This window comes from Mastacembelus armatus, chromosome 19 (assembly GCF_900324485.2).
Source record: "Mastacembelus armatus chromosome 19, fMasArm1.2, whole genome shotgun sequence".
Classification (NCBI taxonomy): Eukaryota; Metazoa; Chordata; class Actinopteri; order Synbranchiformes; family Mastacembelidae; genus Mastacembelus; species Mastacembelus armatus.
The window spans coordinates 11,064,299-11,078,157 of NC_046651.1; the positions used below are offsets into that span (position 1 = coordinate 11,064,299).

Here is a 13,859-nt window from a genome sequence, read left to right on the forward strand (position 1 = left end):
ATCTCTGATTGCTGGTTTTGCTTACAGGTCAATGGAAATTTCGCACGCACTCCGGTCTTCCTTAGAAACGGTACCATCCAGATTTATGAGTCAGGATTTTCTGTGATTGTCAGTACTGACTTTGGTTTGACGGTATCCTATGACGCCTATCACTATGTCCAGATCAGTGTGCCGTACACTTACCAAAATGCAACGTGTGGCCTGTGTGGAAACTTCAACAATGACCCCAGGGATGACTTTCGAACCCGCCAAGGCGAGGTTGTGAGCTCTGATGTGGACTTTGCCAACAGCTGGAAAGCATCAGGAGACAATGAGCCTGGCTGTGAGGGGATTTGTGGAGGCCTGGACTGTGCTGCCTGCACTCATGATCAATTAACTTTCTACAGCAACACTGACCACTGTGGTATCCTCCAGAGCACTTCTGGACCTTTTGCTGCTTGCCATCAACAACTTCCCCCAGCACGGTTCATGGAGAGTTGTGTGTATGATGTGTGTGTAGGAGGGGGGTACCAGCCCATTCTGTGCCGAGCCCTAAATGTATACGCAAGTCAGTGTCAACAGAATGGTGTCCAGCTGTCAAGCTGGAGGAGAACAGGTTTCTGTGGTATGTCTGTCAGTCATTCGGCATTATTCAAAACATGCATTGGATGAAATGTCCATAAAGTCAACATCAATTTTGTCTTTGTTGCCTAGAAATCCCCTGCCCAGCCAACAGCCACTTTGAGTCCCAGGGGACAGGATGTCCAGCTACCTGTGCCAATCCCAATTCTACCAACAACTGCCCTCTCCCTCCCCAGGAAAGCTGCATCTGCAACTCAGGATACATCCTCAGTGCTGGGGTCTGTGTCCCTCATGCTGAGTGTGGCTGCAACTTTGAGGGTCGCTACTACCGCTCTGGAGAAACTGTAATACTAGATGAGAACTGTGGGAGACGCTGTAGCTGCAGTTATGGCTCCATGACCTGTCAGCCCCATGGCTGTGGCCCACTTGAAACATGCAGTATGGCAGAGGGACAAAGAGGATGCAGGCCTAACAGCTATGCAACATGCAGGATAAGGGGCCCAGGGTCATATCAGACATTTGATGGACTGGCATATCAGTATCCAGGGGCGTGTCGACTGACTCTTGCCAAAGTGATGGGATCAACTAGTCACCCAGACTTTGTGGTGACAGCAGAAAAAGTGCCCAGAGGCCAGCAGGGTTTTGTCAGTGTGCTAAGGTTTGAGGCAGAGGGGACAAATGTGTCCATTGAGATGACAGGAAGCAGTACAGTTCAAGTAAGTGACTAAAATATATTTCAACTTTTGAAGATAAATATGAGAAATGGTGGTGGTGGTGGTGACACCAAGAGAAGGCTTTACTAATAATTAGTTGTTTTACTAATAATTATTGTTTCTACCTTTTGCAAAATTTACTACAACATTTTTTGATGAAAATTGAGAATCTTGTCACCCAAGAAATCTGACATTGGCTGTTTAAATGTGCCTTTAGGTCAATGACCAGCTGATCAGATTACCCTTCAGCTCAGCATCCAACCGAATGCAAATCTACCACAACAGCATCCACAGTATCATGCTCCGCACCTCCTTTGGCGTAACTGTGCAGATAGTCTTGCCTCACTTCGTGAGTATCACTGCACCTGGTGTCTACCATGATTCACTGGGTGGACTCTGTGGTAATTACAATGGGCAGCCACATGATGACTATCGCACACCCACCGGCATCCTGGTCAACAGCTCTCAGGACTTCGGAGACAGTTGGCGAGATGGCTCCCTGGCTGCACACTGCGTGGCAAATAGAAATGACTACCCTACTAGAAATTACAGTTCTAGTGAGTACTGTGGCATACTTCGCTCACCAGGTGGGCCATTTACCCAGTGCTGGAACCTGGTAGACCCACAGCAGCAAGTAGATATATGTGTGGAAATCCTAAGAGCATCTACAGATCCAGAATCAGCACGATGTGAGGTCCTACGAGATTATGCACTAATGTGTCAACAGAAGGGTGTAGCCCTAGGACCCTGGAGGAATGCAGCTGGCTGTGGTACGCACTGTCTCTTGTTTTGGTTAAAGTTTATAAATCATATAAAAATATGCAATGATCTTACTGAAATGATCTTTGTTTTTCTTTAGATGCAACCTGCCCTCAAAACAGCCACTATGAAGTCTGTGGATCCTCATGCCCTTCCACCTGCCCTAGCCTCACTTTCCCCTTCTCCTGTGACGCTGTGTGCCAGGAGGGCTGCCAGTGTGATGATGGTTTTGTCCTCAATGGTAACCAGTGCGTGCCACCAACATCCTGCGGATGCTATCATGAAGGAAATTATCGGCAAGGTGGCGAACAGTTCTGGGATGGCGAGGAATGTCAGAGCTTGTGTACCTGTGATGGCACAACTGGGGTAGTCCAGTGTATCCCCATGTCCTGTGGTCCACAGGAGTCCTGCCGTGTGGTGGGGGGTGAGCTTGGCTGCCATCCCAATCCTCGTGGCACCTGCTCTGCATCTGGTGACCCTCACTACCTCACATTTGATGGCAAGACCTATGATTTCCAGGGAACCTGCCGTTATATCTTGGCGACCCCTTGTAACACCACTGATGGACTGATGTACCAGTTTTCAGTGGAAGCCAAGAATGAGCCATGGAATGGGTGGCCAGTTTCAATCACAGCTGAAGTGTTTGTGAATGTGTGGGGCTACCAAGTGCGTGTGTCCAGGCAAACCAGCGGTGTGGTAGAGGTGAGTAGAGAAATACTGTAAATGTTTAAAGTAGTGGAAGGTCTCATTCTGTACAAATCAAAGTCACCATTTAATTTTTATTCTAAATTAAATACATTTTTATTAAAATGTATCTATGCTATAAGTCAATATAATTCTATCATATGTTATGCTCTTCAATACTGTATCATCAGTATTAAACTCTAAAAATACAGCATCTGTCCTGTAATAAAACACATAATAATGTGCTCTTTTCACATTTTACATAGGTAAATGGAATAACTCAGAATTTACCAGTTCTCTTGAATGGAGGTCGTGTATCTGTCTTTGCAAGTGGATCCCAGACATTTATCAGAGCTGATTTTGGCCTCAGTGTCACATATGATGGATGGAGTACAGTGTCTGTCTCTGTGCCTTCAAATTACAGGTAACTGTCATCAACCACAGCTCAAATTTGAGTACTTTAATGTTCAAATACTGCTTTTAACTAAATGCATTTCACAGAATTGCCAACAACCTCAGCACTCAAAAACTCTATTTCCCAAATGTTGACCATACCTCTTCTGAATACCGATATTGGTTCCATATCAATTTTATTTTGAAATTCCTAAATAAGACCTTTATAGTCTAGCATGAGCCTACAATATTTGTCTGATATTGTTGCTATGCATGAACTAGGACAATCCCTCAGGTCTTCTGGCAGTAAGCTTTTACAATTCTACAAAAAAAAAAGAAGTTTTTTGTTTTCATGATCAAGCCATTAGAACAGTTAGAACCTAAAAGTGCAGATATATCTAAACATGAACATAAAACCTAGTTTTAGGTTTTCAAATGTGTTTAAACCATTTTATAACCATCGATTTTCTAACTTATGAATATTTTCCACCACAGTGGAAAAACATGTGGACTTTGTGGAAACTTCAATGGAAATCCACATGATGACTTCCGCATCCCATCTGGAACAATAGTCACTACTCCAGATGAGTTTGGCACAGCTTGGAAGGCAGCAGGCAACTACAGCTGCAGTAATGGATGTGGCTCCACTTGCCCACGATGTGTCGATGAGCAACCTGCTAGAGCTCAGTGTGAGGTGATTCAGTCAGCCAGCGGCCCCTTCAGCTTCTGCCATGAACAGGTGGACCCAGCACCGTATTTCAGTGACTGTGTGTTTGATGTCTGTGTGTCGGGAAATGAGGCTCAAGATCTTCTGTGTAGGGCCATTCAAGCATATGCCACTGCCTGTCAGTCTGCTAATGTTCGAATCTACCCATGGAGGCAGAACACCGCCTGCAGTGAGTAATCCAGACAATGTCAGCCTAATAAACTGCCAAAATGTGATTTTTAGAAAATGGACTGCTTCTACATACTGACTGGCTCAAAAAATTCATTTTAACCGGCTAACATCCATCATTTGTTTTTTTAATGATACAGGGCTTGACTGTCCAGTCAACAGCCATTATGAGCTGTGTGGTACAGATTGTGGCCACACCTGTGCCAGTGGCAGCAATGATTCCAGATGTGAGCAATCTTGCTCTGAGGGCTGTTTCTGTGATGAAGGCTTTCTCAGGAGTGGGTCGAGCTGTGTTCCTGAGCAAAGCTGTGGCTGCCACTATGAGGGCTTCTACTATAATGTAAGTGAAGTCCCAGTTAATAAATTGTAAAGTTGACATAAGCAACCTTTTCAGGAAAGTCATGTTTATTTTTGTATATCATGTTGCAGGCTGGTGAGTCTTTCTGGTCAGAGGGCTGCTCCCAACGATGTGAATGCCATGGTCTCAATGACCTGCGCTGCTCTGCTGCATCTTGCACTCCAGTACAAGAATGCACCATCAGAAACGGCCAGCGGGGATGTTTTGATGCAATGTCTACCTGCACTGTGTGGGGAGACCCACATTACATCACCTTTGATGGGGCACGGGCTGATTTCCAGGGCACATGTTCTTACATCATCACTCAGAGTGTGAGCCACGGCCCCAATGAAACCCAGTTTCAGGTTGTAGCCACCAATAATCACAGAGGCAGCAACCGTGTGTCATTTGTGTCAGCAGTGGACATACACCTCTCAAATCAACCAGAGAGTGTGTCCATCAGGATTGGACCCAACAAAAGAGTAAAGGTAAACTCGGTTAATCATTTTAATTAATTTATATAACCTTTTACAGACATCTAACAAGAGGTGCCTCTTCACTTCTTGTTTATCTCTTTTTGCTCATGTTTCCAGGTTGATGGAAATGAGGTGACTCTTCCCACCAATGCAGGAACCTTAGCTCAGGTGCTAAGGCAGGGAAGCTACATAGTGGTCGATGCCATTGACCTGATTGTCCAGTTTGATGGCCAGAGTACTTTGCTGGTCAGAATTGGCCAAAATCGTAAAAACAAAGTGAGTGGGATGTGTGGCAACTCCAACAATGATCGTTCAGATGATAAAATCTTGCCCAATGGCACTTTGGCACAAAATGACAACGAATTTGGGCAGAACTGGAAATCATCCACAAGCCAACCAGGGTGAGTTTACGACATAAAGTAAACACCATCTTGTTCAGTTTGATCACCAAACAGTTTTAATACTAATTTTGCAATCCATGCTCTGTACCTCTTCAAAAATGTATGCAAAGTAACCAAAGTCAGACAAAGTCTCAGGTATTAAACATTTAATGTATTTTCTAGATGTGGATCCACAGATGCTAGGAGCGGTGATGGACTGACCAACTGTCCCTTCAGAGAACAATACTCTGAGCTCTGCAGCGTCATCACCAACACTAGTGGCCCATTCAGTTCCTGTCACGTGCACTCTGACCCAGAGCTGTTTTTCAGTGCCTGTGTCTATGATCTCTGCCTCTACACTCATGCCAATGGCATGCTGTGTTCTGCAGTCTCAGCCTATGAGAAAACCTGCTCTGTTTTGGGTTTAAACATCCCTGAGTGGCGCTCAGCTTTGCAGTGTGGTATGTTTGCATTGGGATAATTATTAGTCAAAATAATGAATGAGAAAATAAATAATTTGGACTTGTGAAAAAATGTTATATTGTTTATATTTTCCCACTACTTCTCTCTTCCTTTCCCCACTTTTTCCATAGCTGAGTCAGACCCCTGTGATCAGCTGGGCTGCACAGAGTATGAGTGGTGTGGTGAGAAGGATGGTGTGTATGGCTGCTTCTGTGATGAACACCACCATCGGCCCAACAATGAGAGCTATGGTAGGGGCACCTTCACTTTTTCATTCACTCTCTTTCTGTTGTGTTTGGTTGGTTTGATTTCTCAGGAACAATACTAAAACAATTTAAAATGGCGGTCAAATATAAACCTATTGAATATTTGCAACATTAATGTTATTATGTTAAGTAAGATCCAACTTCACCAATTCTGTTCTTTATGCAACACATAATGACTTGCATAACAATAACTTCATATACAGTAATCATTTATCCATTTTTAATATTAAAATACTCTTGTTCAGGCTTAGATCCTGAAATATACAAAAACATACATACAAAAACTGATTTTTATTTCTATTGCTTTTTCACAGACTCATCCATCACTTGTGCTAGTAGCTCAGGAACCATGTCTGTGTCACGCTGCCAGCTGTTTGAAGCTGGCTTCCCACCTAGCGCCCTCCACCTCCAAGATAACTCCTGTAATGGGACCCTCCAAGACGGACGGCTGCTGTTCCACTTTGACAATGACGCTCAGCTGTGTGGGACGACTCTCAGGGTACAGCATATAAATTATAATGTTACCATTGTAGACTGAGTATGATTTCAAATGTTAGAACGATAATCAGCCATTTGACATTTCAATTTAAAGAGCAATGGAACCCATTTCATCTACGAGAACAGCATTCAGGGCAGTGTGGACCCTCACAGAGGTCACATCAGCCGCCAGAGGAGCATCAATCTGAGATTCTGCTGTGAATATCATCTCTCTCAGGCCCTGTCTATGTCTGTGGGCATAAACCCTCTAGAGAGGTGACAATGCCTTCTCTTCTCCATGTTTATTTTGTGACCAAAGTGTTGTTAACTGCTGTCTATAGTTTATGCACATTTGTAGTCTGTACACCCCTGCACCCCTGTGATTTATTCACAATTTGTGTTGTTCCTTATAGTGTCTTGAGGAAAAAGCTTCCATCTGGGCTTGGACAGTACCATATGAGAATGATCCCCTACTCGGACTCTGGCTTCCGCTTCCCATTCACCACTAACAGTAACATTGAAATCGAAATAAACGAGAGGTTGTATGTAGAGGTGCGCACAGAAGGAATTGATGAACGGCAAATCTCCACCATTCTGGAGTCTTGTTGGACCACCCCAGTAAACAATGCTGACTACCCTGTGCGCTGGGATCTCATCAGTGCACAGTAAGAGAGTATTGCAACTTTCCCTTGTTTTAGCTGATTTCATGTTCTGGATTGCACAAATCTGAAATAATAATTCCAAAAAATTACTTCTTTTTATTCTTAACTACAACTTTATTTCCAGGTGTCCTAACCAAGATGATGGTACAGTAGACATGATTCAGAATGGTGTCTCCACCGTGGCCAGGTTCTCCTTCCGGATGTTCACCTTTACCAACTTTTCATCCATCTATCTGCACTGCCAGGTCAACCTGTGTCTCCTGAGAAACAACAACTGCACAGCTGTAAGTTTGTGTTTTAGGGTGATTAGTCATATTATCACCATGTGCATCAGCAGAAGCTGCTAATGTGTTGATTTTTTTTTTTTTTTTGCAGCACTGCTACCCAGGCTACTACAGGCGAGTTCGGAGGGATGTATCCTACCAGGATTCTGTTTCCATGTCACTAGGACCACTCGTACTCAGATCGCCTAGAAGTGGTAAAGCTCTCTTATCTTTTCATAAACCTTGGATTATTATAGATAACATAGCACTTGATCTATTATTTAAATGTAAATGTTGGTTCTTTTCTTGCAGTCAAAGAGATATCAAGAAGCAGTGCTTCAGGCCAGATGACCTCACTGGTGACCCTGTTTGTCAGTCTGCTCACAGTCAAAACTCTGATCTAGGGAGATCAAAGATGATTCATACTGTAAAATCACTCAACATATTAATCTACATACACTTTGGATTGTATTTCTATATCAAATGCTTTGTGGTTTGCATTTGTTTTAAGTAATGGTACTTTACAACACTAGAGGGCCCTGATGTATGCTATTGTTATAACCTCAACCTTTGCTGTATTCAGTTTTAGATGTTTATCAATTGTATCCTTAGTTTCTTTGGGGTGATTCTAATCATTTAATCTCTTTCATATCAAAAATTATTATGTGTAATGAAGGTATGAAGTATAAATAAAGTATTTTTCTTTCTGGGGTATGCTTACTTGTTGTTACCTAGGATGAGTTTCAGTCTACCCCTTTCTCAATGCAAAAGTCCACTTACATTGCATAACTTACATTTTGACAACCTCTGCATTCTTGTAGATAACACACCAAACCGCACAATCAATAGATCATTATTAAAAATGCATACTGTACCATACTGTCGCTTGTTCTCTCACCAATGAAGGGTTAGGACAGAGCAGTACGTAATAAATAACAAAAATGTATTTTACTTTTAAACATTAGAGGGCAGTATAAGTGCACAGTACTTACACTATCTGTCTGCTGCTCAGGTTTTTGGATTGATTACATTAATTCCATCATTTGGTGCTTATTGCAGAGTTTATTTTCTGTACCCTTAACGCTTTTGCAATGTCTATTAAATCAATATTTCATTTGTGATAATAACAAATATAATAATTAATTTAATTAATATATATTCAACTCTAATTAGTAATTAAGCAGATGCCTCTATCCTTTGACAACATGTACTGTATAGGACATGAAAATGTAACAATAACTACAGTACAATATAAACCATTTATATAGGGTTCTTCGAATTTGACATGAGTGATATAGAAGGTTGGGTTTCTCTCCACTGTGTCAAATTTCTATTGTTGGATTGAATGTAGAGACTGACAAAACAATCATCTCCTGTGTCTTTTATGTGGGGTGAAATTCATCATTGTCAGCTAGTGTAACCTCAAGAGGTGTGCGATGAGACCTACAGTAGACATAACAACACTTACCACATGCCCACAATATATAATTTGTCATTGATGATATTGTACAGTACAAAGACTTTAAAGCAGACAATATGTTCAACTCTACGTGGCCCAATACACAGGCTGTCCAGTCCACAATTGACATACTCAGGTAAGTTATGTGGAAACTATACAGCTCCTATTTCATGTCTGTTGGCTTAATGACTACATAATCTTGTTTCAGTTTGAATTATGTGCTAGTCTCCTTCTATACTCAACATATCCATGTGTTCATGATGGGTACTAAAGGACCAATAGCCTCTTAATCTTGAAGTATCAGTCATTGTTTGTTTGCTCTGTGTAAAAGCTTAGTTTCCCTGACAATAAACCATTGGTACGGTGGCCGACAAGGGCAAACGCGCTGCAAAACAGAAACGCTGCAAAAGAGAAACGCTGCAAAAGAGAAACGCTGCAAAAGAGAAACGCTGCAAAAGAGAAACGCTGCAAAACAGAAACGCTGCAAAAGAGAAACGCTGCAAAACAGAAACGCTGCAAAACAGAAATGCTGCAAAACAGAAACGCTGCAAAAGAGAAACGCTGCAAAACAGAAATGCTGCAAAACAGAAACGCTGCAAAAGAGAAACGCTGCAAAACAGAAACGTTGCAGCGTTTCCGCCACATCTCCCGACGTTGTATGACATTTTGATCAAGTAAACAAATGTAACAGAACATTGTTAGCACATATTAGCACATGAGAATAATCATCAGAGGTCGCTCATTCAATTCTTTTGCAATTCAACACTATAAGCTGCGTCATTACGCAGCCTCCAAAATGAGACGTGACTTATGTCACTACATGTGTCTCTCTCGCCTCTGGAAAAGTTCTTTGTTCATAGCACCCCTCAGTTCGGGATCCCCCTATCGGCCTGGCGCACTTCCGTTGTGTTCCCTCTTTTGCAGCGTTTCTGTTTTGCAGCGTTTCTGTTTTGCAGCGTTTCTGTTTTGCAGCATTTCTGTTTTGCAGCGTTTCTCTTTTGCAGCGTTTCTGTTTTGCAGCGTTTCTCTTTTGCAGCGTTTCTGTTTTGCAGCGTTTCTCTTTTGCAGCGTTTCTCTTTTGCAGCGCGTTTGCCCTTGTCGGCCACCGTACATTGGGAAGTTGGTCCTGTTTCTTATGTTACTTTACAGGCTTTTAAAGTCAATGTGTGAACATGAGAGAGTAAGCAAAACAGAGATTCATTCATAAGAAATAACATAGCACACACTGGAACTGATTTATTTAAGGCATTATTTTGCAGTCATCATTTGTTGAGAGAAAATCTTGCAACAAATCTATTGTAATGCATGAGCTTTGCCATGTCTGTGAGCTCCATGTAAGATGACAAGGTTTTAAGTTTCTACAGGTAATTTAAATGTTGTTTGTTAAAGTTTTAACATAGGATATGTAAAAATAATTTTGGAAGATGATAGAATAAATACAGCTATTTGTGATAGTTTTCATCATCCACACTGAATCACACTCTCAGAAACCCTTTAGACTGATATATTGATAGATTGATATCCATGAGACAACCTGTGCGCATGCTCAAGAATGTGGAATGATGGGAACAAGTGTCCAACAAATGGCGCGAGTCGGAGCTGACGGGATGTTTCTCCATACAACTGATTAAAAATCCTGCTACATGTGAACTAAAGTCTAAGTAAGTATTTTTCTTGAGTAGTCTGTAAAATGACTGTATCCACACACGGTTTCAAGTGATATTTAAGGTGACATTGTATAGGAAATTATGTTAATTACCGAGGTAGCTAGCTACAATTAGCAGTAGCATTAGCTTTACGTTAAAGATAGAAAGGTAACTAACGCTAGCTAGCGATTCAAACTTTTTGAGCTCAGTATTTTTACAAAACGTAACAGTTAGATTAGCTTCGTTATGAGCTTTGGTTATTTATTTTATAGAGCTGGGGAAAAAACGATTGTTTATTCTATCATTAGCTAAGGACTGTTATGTTTGTGCATAACGTTAGTTGTGTTGAAGAACAAGGACCGCGCCTTATGATGTTTGTGGCTTTTACATTTTGGAGCAAGTTGAGAAAGATTTTTGTCACTATAGAGGTTTAGAGGGTGAAGCAGGGCATGTTTATAAAAAAATCTATGCATTTAGTGTAACAGGGGCACGGTTGTTTTATTAATGGGGAGTACAAAAAACACAGTATACACATATGTCATCGAATCAGTCAGTTTTAGCCGCCAAATATGTCGGACACACAAGGAATTTGACTCTGCTCTTACAGCTGCTCTTAGTGTATTCAGAAAGAAAATGAATATACATGAGAAAACAATAGTGATAAAAAATTGGTTGGTGTTTTTCTAACAAATTGTTCATCATGAATAGTTCTCATTTATTTTATTTAACATTACGTGCAGTTGGTTCACTTTAGCATACTACAAAAGACTGAAGTCACTGTCTTGACATTTGCATGCCAGAAGAAATTTACACACATCGTCCACATCATCCTCATTGATGTATGTTGGGTTAAATACTTTGCTTTGCACATGGCAGTTTGATTCTGTGGTACTTATACAGTTCCAAGGCTTGCAAGTAGTCATAACTCTGACTTAACATTACTAACAGGAGCTTTGCAGGCACATGTAACTTTTTATGCAGTTTTTCTCTACCAACAACAGGATTGATTACACCAAACCTTAAAAGATTACATCAAATGTCAGGAGGGGCTGTAATATTGAGTGATTGCTAGGTAAGCAATTAAGAAAATGTTTGTGTGTGTGTATTTGTGTCTTATGGCTGAAATTTGGTTCTGTTTTTAAGGATGTTGAGGAGAGCCAGGTCGACATGGAGCAGACATTCCTGGGTCTTTCACAAACAAGGTAGGAACTAAACCCACTGGCAACATGAAAGATGTTGGAACAGTCATCGAATATCCTGACTGCAGTATCCATGTTGTTTGGCCTCGTGTACTCATTAGACTAATCACCAACATACTAACAAAGTAAGCATTTGAGGTTCTACAAAAAATTGATAAACTGAACGCAAACACCTCAACATTGTTATATTTAGCAGGTGTAATATTTATTGAGCTCACCTTTTTAGTATTCCATGTTAGCATATTAATAATTGCTAATAAACACAGTGTACATCATGTGAGTTTAATTAGTTTTGAAAAAAAAAATAAACTGGCATATTTGTTATATATTACAACTCCCAAGAGGAACAAGAATCTGTCTATATGATTTCTAACCAAAAACTGAGTCACTCTTTCAAAAAAGTCAAGGGATCACTGAAGACATCAGGCATCATCCTCTGGGAACAGTAAATGTCTGTACAAAATTTCATGGAAATCCATCCAACAGGCGTCATTTTAGTTTGGACCAAAGTGGTGGACTGCCCAACCGACAGACTGACACTGTCAACCCTAGAACCACTACACTAACATGGCCAGAAATGCCACAGAAAAGGCTTCCAGTGGCTAAATCAGATTAGTATTTGGGAACTCTCTACCACTGAATACTTTCAAAACATATGTATTCTGCTAAAAATGAGTGTCACTTAGAGCTATCCCTAATCACTCTATTTTTCAGTGCCATTTAATCAGTTCCTTTCTTTAACTCATCTATCCTGTATTTAATTAACTAAATGGAGCTCCTGTAGCTTCACAGATTTTTTTCCACCTTTTTGACCCTACAAACATACATCCAACTTAACCATATCCATATGTGGCAAGCCATACCTTATCTTTCAGTTGTCAACTGTTGTCATATAATCACCTCATCCCCTGAGTGACCTGCCTTGATGTTATATGGCTTAAAGAAAAAAGAACAAGCTGTTTTCATTGGACCTTGGTACATAAATATGTTATATTTATTTCTGAGTTTAAACTGTTGTATTTCTATGTTTCGAGTTGTTGAACAGTGGTTAACACTGCTGCGTAAGATGGTTCTTGGTTTGAATCTCAGTTGGCGTGAGGCCTTTCTGAGTGGAGTCTGCATGTTCTCCCAATGCCTGTGTATGTTTTCTGCAGGTATTCTGGCTTCCTCCCACACTCCAAAGAATTGCATCTTGGGGTTAGGCTAATTGTTGACTCTAAAATGGCCGTAAGTGTGAGTATTTGTCTGTCTTAGTGTGTCAGCCCTGTAATAGACTGGTAATGTGTCCAGGGTGTCCCCCGCCTCTCGTCTGTCCACTGGGAGTGGCTGGATGTGCCAGGATAAGCAATGGATGGTGGATGGATTTATTTAAACTATTATTAAGGGTTGGTAAATTTTATTTAATTTTCTATCATCCAGAAGTGGCAAGTACAGTAGTTTCCAATTGAGCCATCATTCTATCTTGAATACTCATCCCACTACTTTAGACCTGAGTTGGTTGAAGTTATAGTGCCAGGAAGGAGGTAAGAAGGGAAACTGAATGAAAGACAGAAAGAGACCATGGTTGACGAAGGAAGACAAGAAAATATGTGTGACAGCTTGTTGACTTTTACAAGACTCTCAGGGCCTAGCTGGCTAAATTGGATTCCCTTGAAGTCCCCAGTGTGGTGTGTCGAAGGGGTCAGCAGAAGTGATCACTACACATTTCACCACAAAGCATACAGTAATCATATCTGAATTTGAGTAGCATAAGATACAGGAACAACTTCCTAATGGTGAGTATGTTGGAATTATATGTACAAGAAGTTTTTACATTGAATAATCTAAAATACACACGATCACACTATGTTTCAGCACACCTGTGCATTGTATCCTGTGTAGGGGAAAAAAATGGCAGAATATATTTTTTATTGTTTTTTTTTTAAATTTTTTTTTTTATATAGTTTACAAGACCATTTGTTTTGAGAGGACTAATCATGATAAAAACATACCCAGACATCTACTATTACTGCCCAGAGTAATTAGATTTTCCTGGTGAATTCTATACTCCTGAGAAGGCTGGACAGACAGGAGACTATAGTTGCAATCCTAGAACTCGTGAAATTGACTCAGCAAACCATGTGTGAAAAATCAGCACTTTGTAAAGTGAAAAATACGTACCGTGACTTTATGCTGTATTCTTCATGGATTTACAATGACATCTTTACTGTCGTGAAAATTACATCTA

General features: G+C 40.9%; 1 protein-coding gene across 1 annotated transcript in view; it reads left to right on the forward strand.

Moving 5' to 3' along the window:
* Positions 1 to 8,038, forward strand: part of LOC113135794 (alpha-tectorin) — a 38,877-nt gene extending 30,839 nt beyond the window's left edge. Inside the window, exons 32-48 of the mRNA XM_026316087.1 lie at positions 28 to 604; positions 694 to 1,277; positions 1,492 to 2,044; positions 2,134 to 2,735; positions 2,984 to 3,141; positions 3,606 to 4,006; positions 4,146 to 4,345; positions 4,435 to 4,830; positions 4,936 to 5,219; positions 5,382 to 5,659; positions 5,792 to 5,911; positions 6,241 to 6,425; positions 6,519 to 6,679; positions 6,817 to 7,068; positions 7,190 to 7,349; positions 7,441 to 7,543; positions 7,641 to 8,038. Coding sequence (XP_026171872.1) covers positions 28 to 604; positions 694 to 1,277; positions 1,492 to 2,044; positions 2,134 to 2,735; positions 2,984 to 3,141; positions 3,606 to 4,006; positions 4,146 to 4,345; positions 4,435 to 4,830; positions 4,936 to 5,219; positions 5,382 to 5,659; positions 5,792 to 5,911; positions 6,241 to 6,425; positions 6,519 to 6,679; positions 6,817 to 7,068; positions 7,190 to 7,349; positions 7,441 to 7,543; positions 7,641 to 7,732 — 5,106 coding nt within the window. The 3' untranslated portion in view covers positions 7,733 to 8,038. The remainder of the gene's footprint in view (positions 1 to 27; positions 605 to 693; positions 1,278 to 1,491; positions 2,045 to 2,133; positions 2,736 to 2,983; positions 3,142 to 3,605; positions 4,007 to 4,145; positions 4,346 to 4,434; positions 4,831 to 4,935; positions 5,220 to 5,381; positions 5,660 to 5,791; positions 5,912 to 6,240; positions 6,426 to 6,518; positions 6,680 to 6,816; positions 7,069 to 7,189; positions 7,350 to 7,440; positions 7,544 to 7,640) is intronic.
* The last annotated feature ends 5,821 nt before the right edge of the window (positions 8,039 to 13,859 follow it).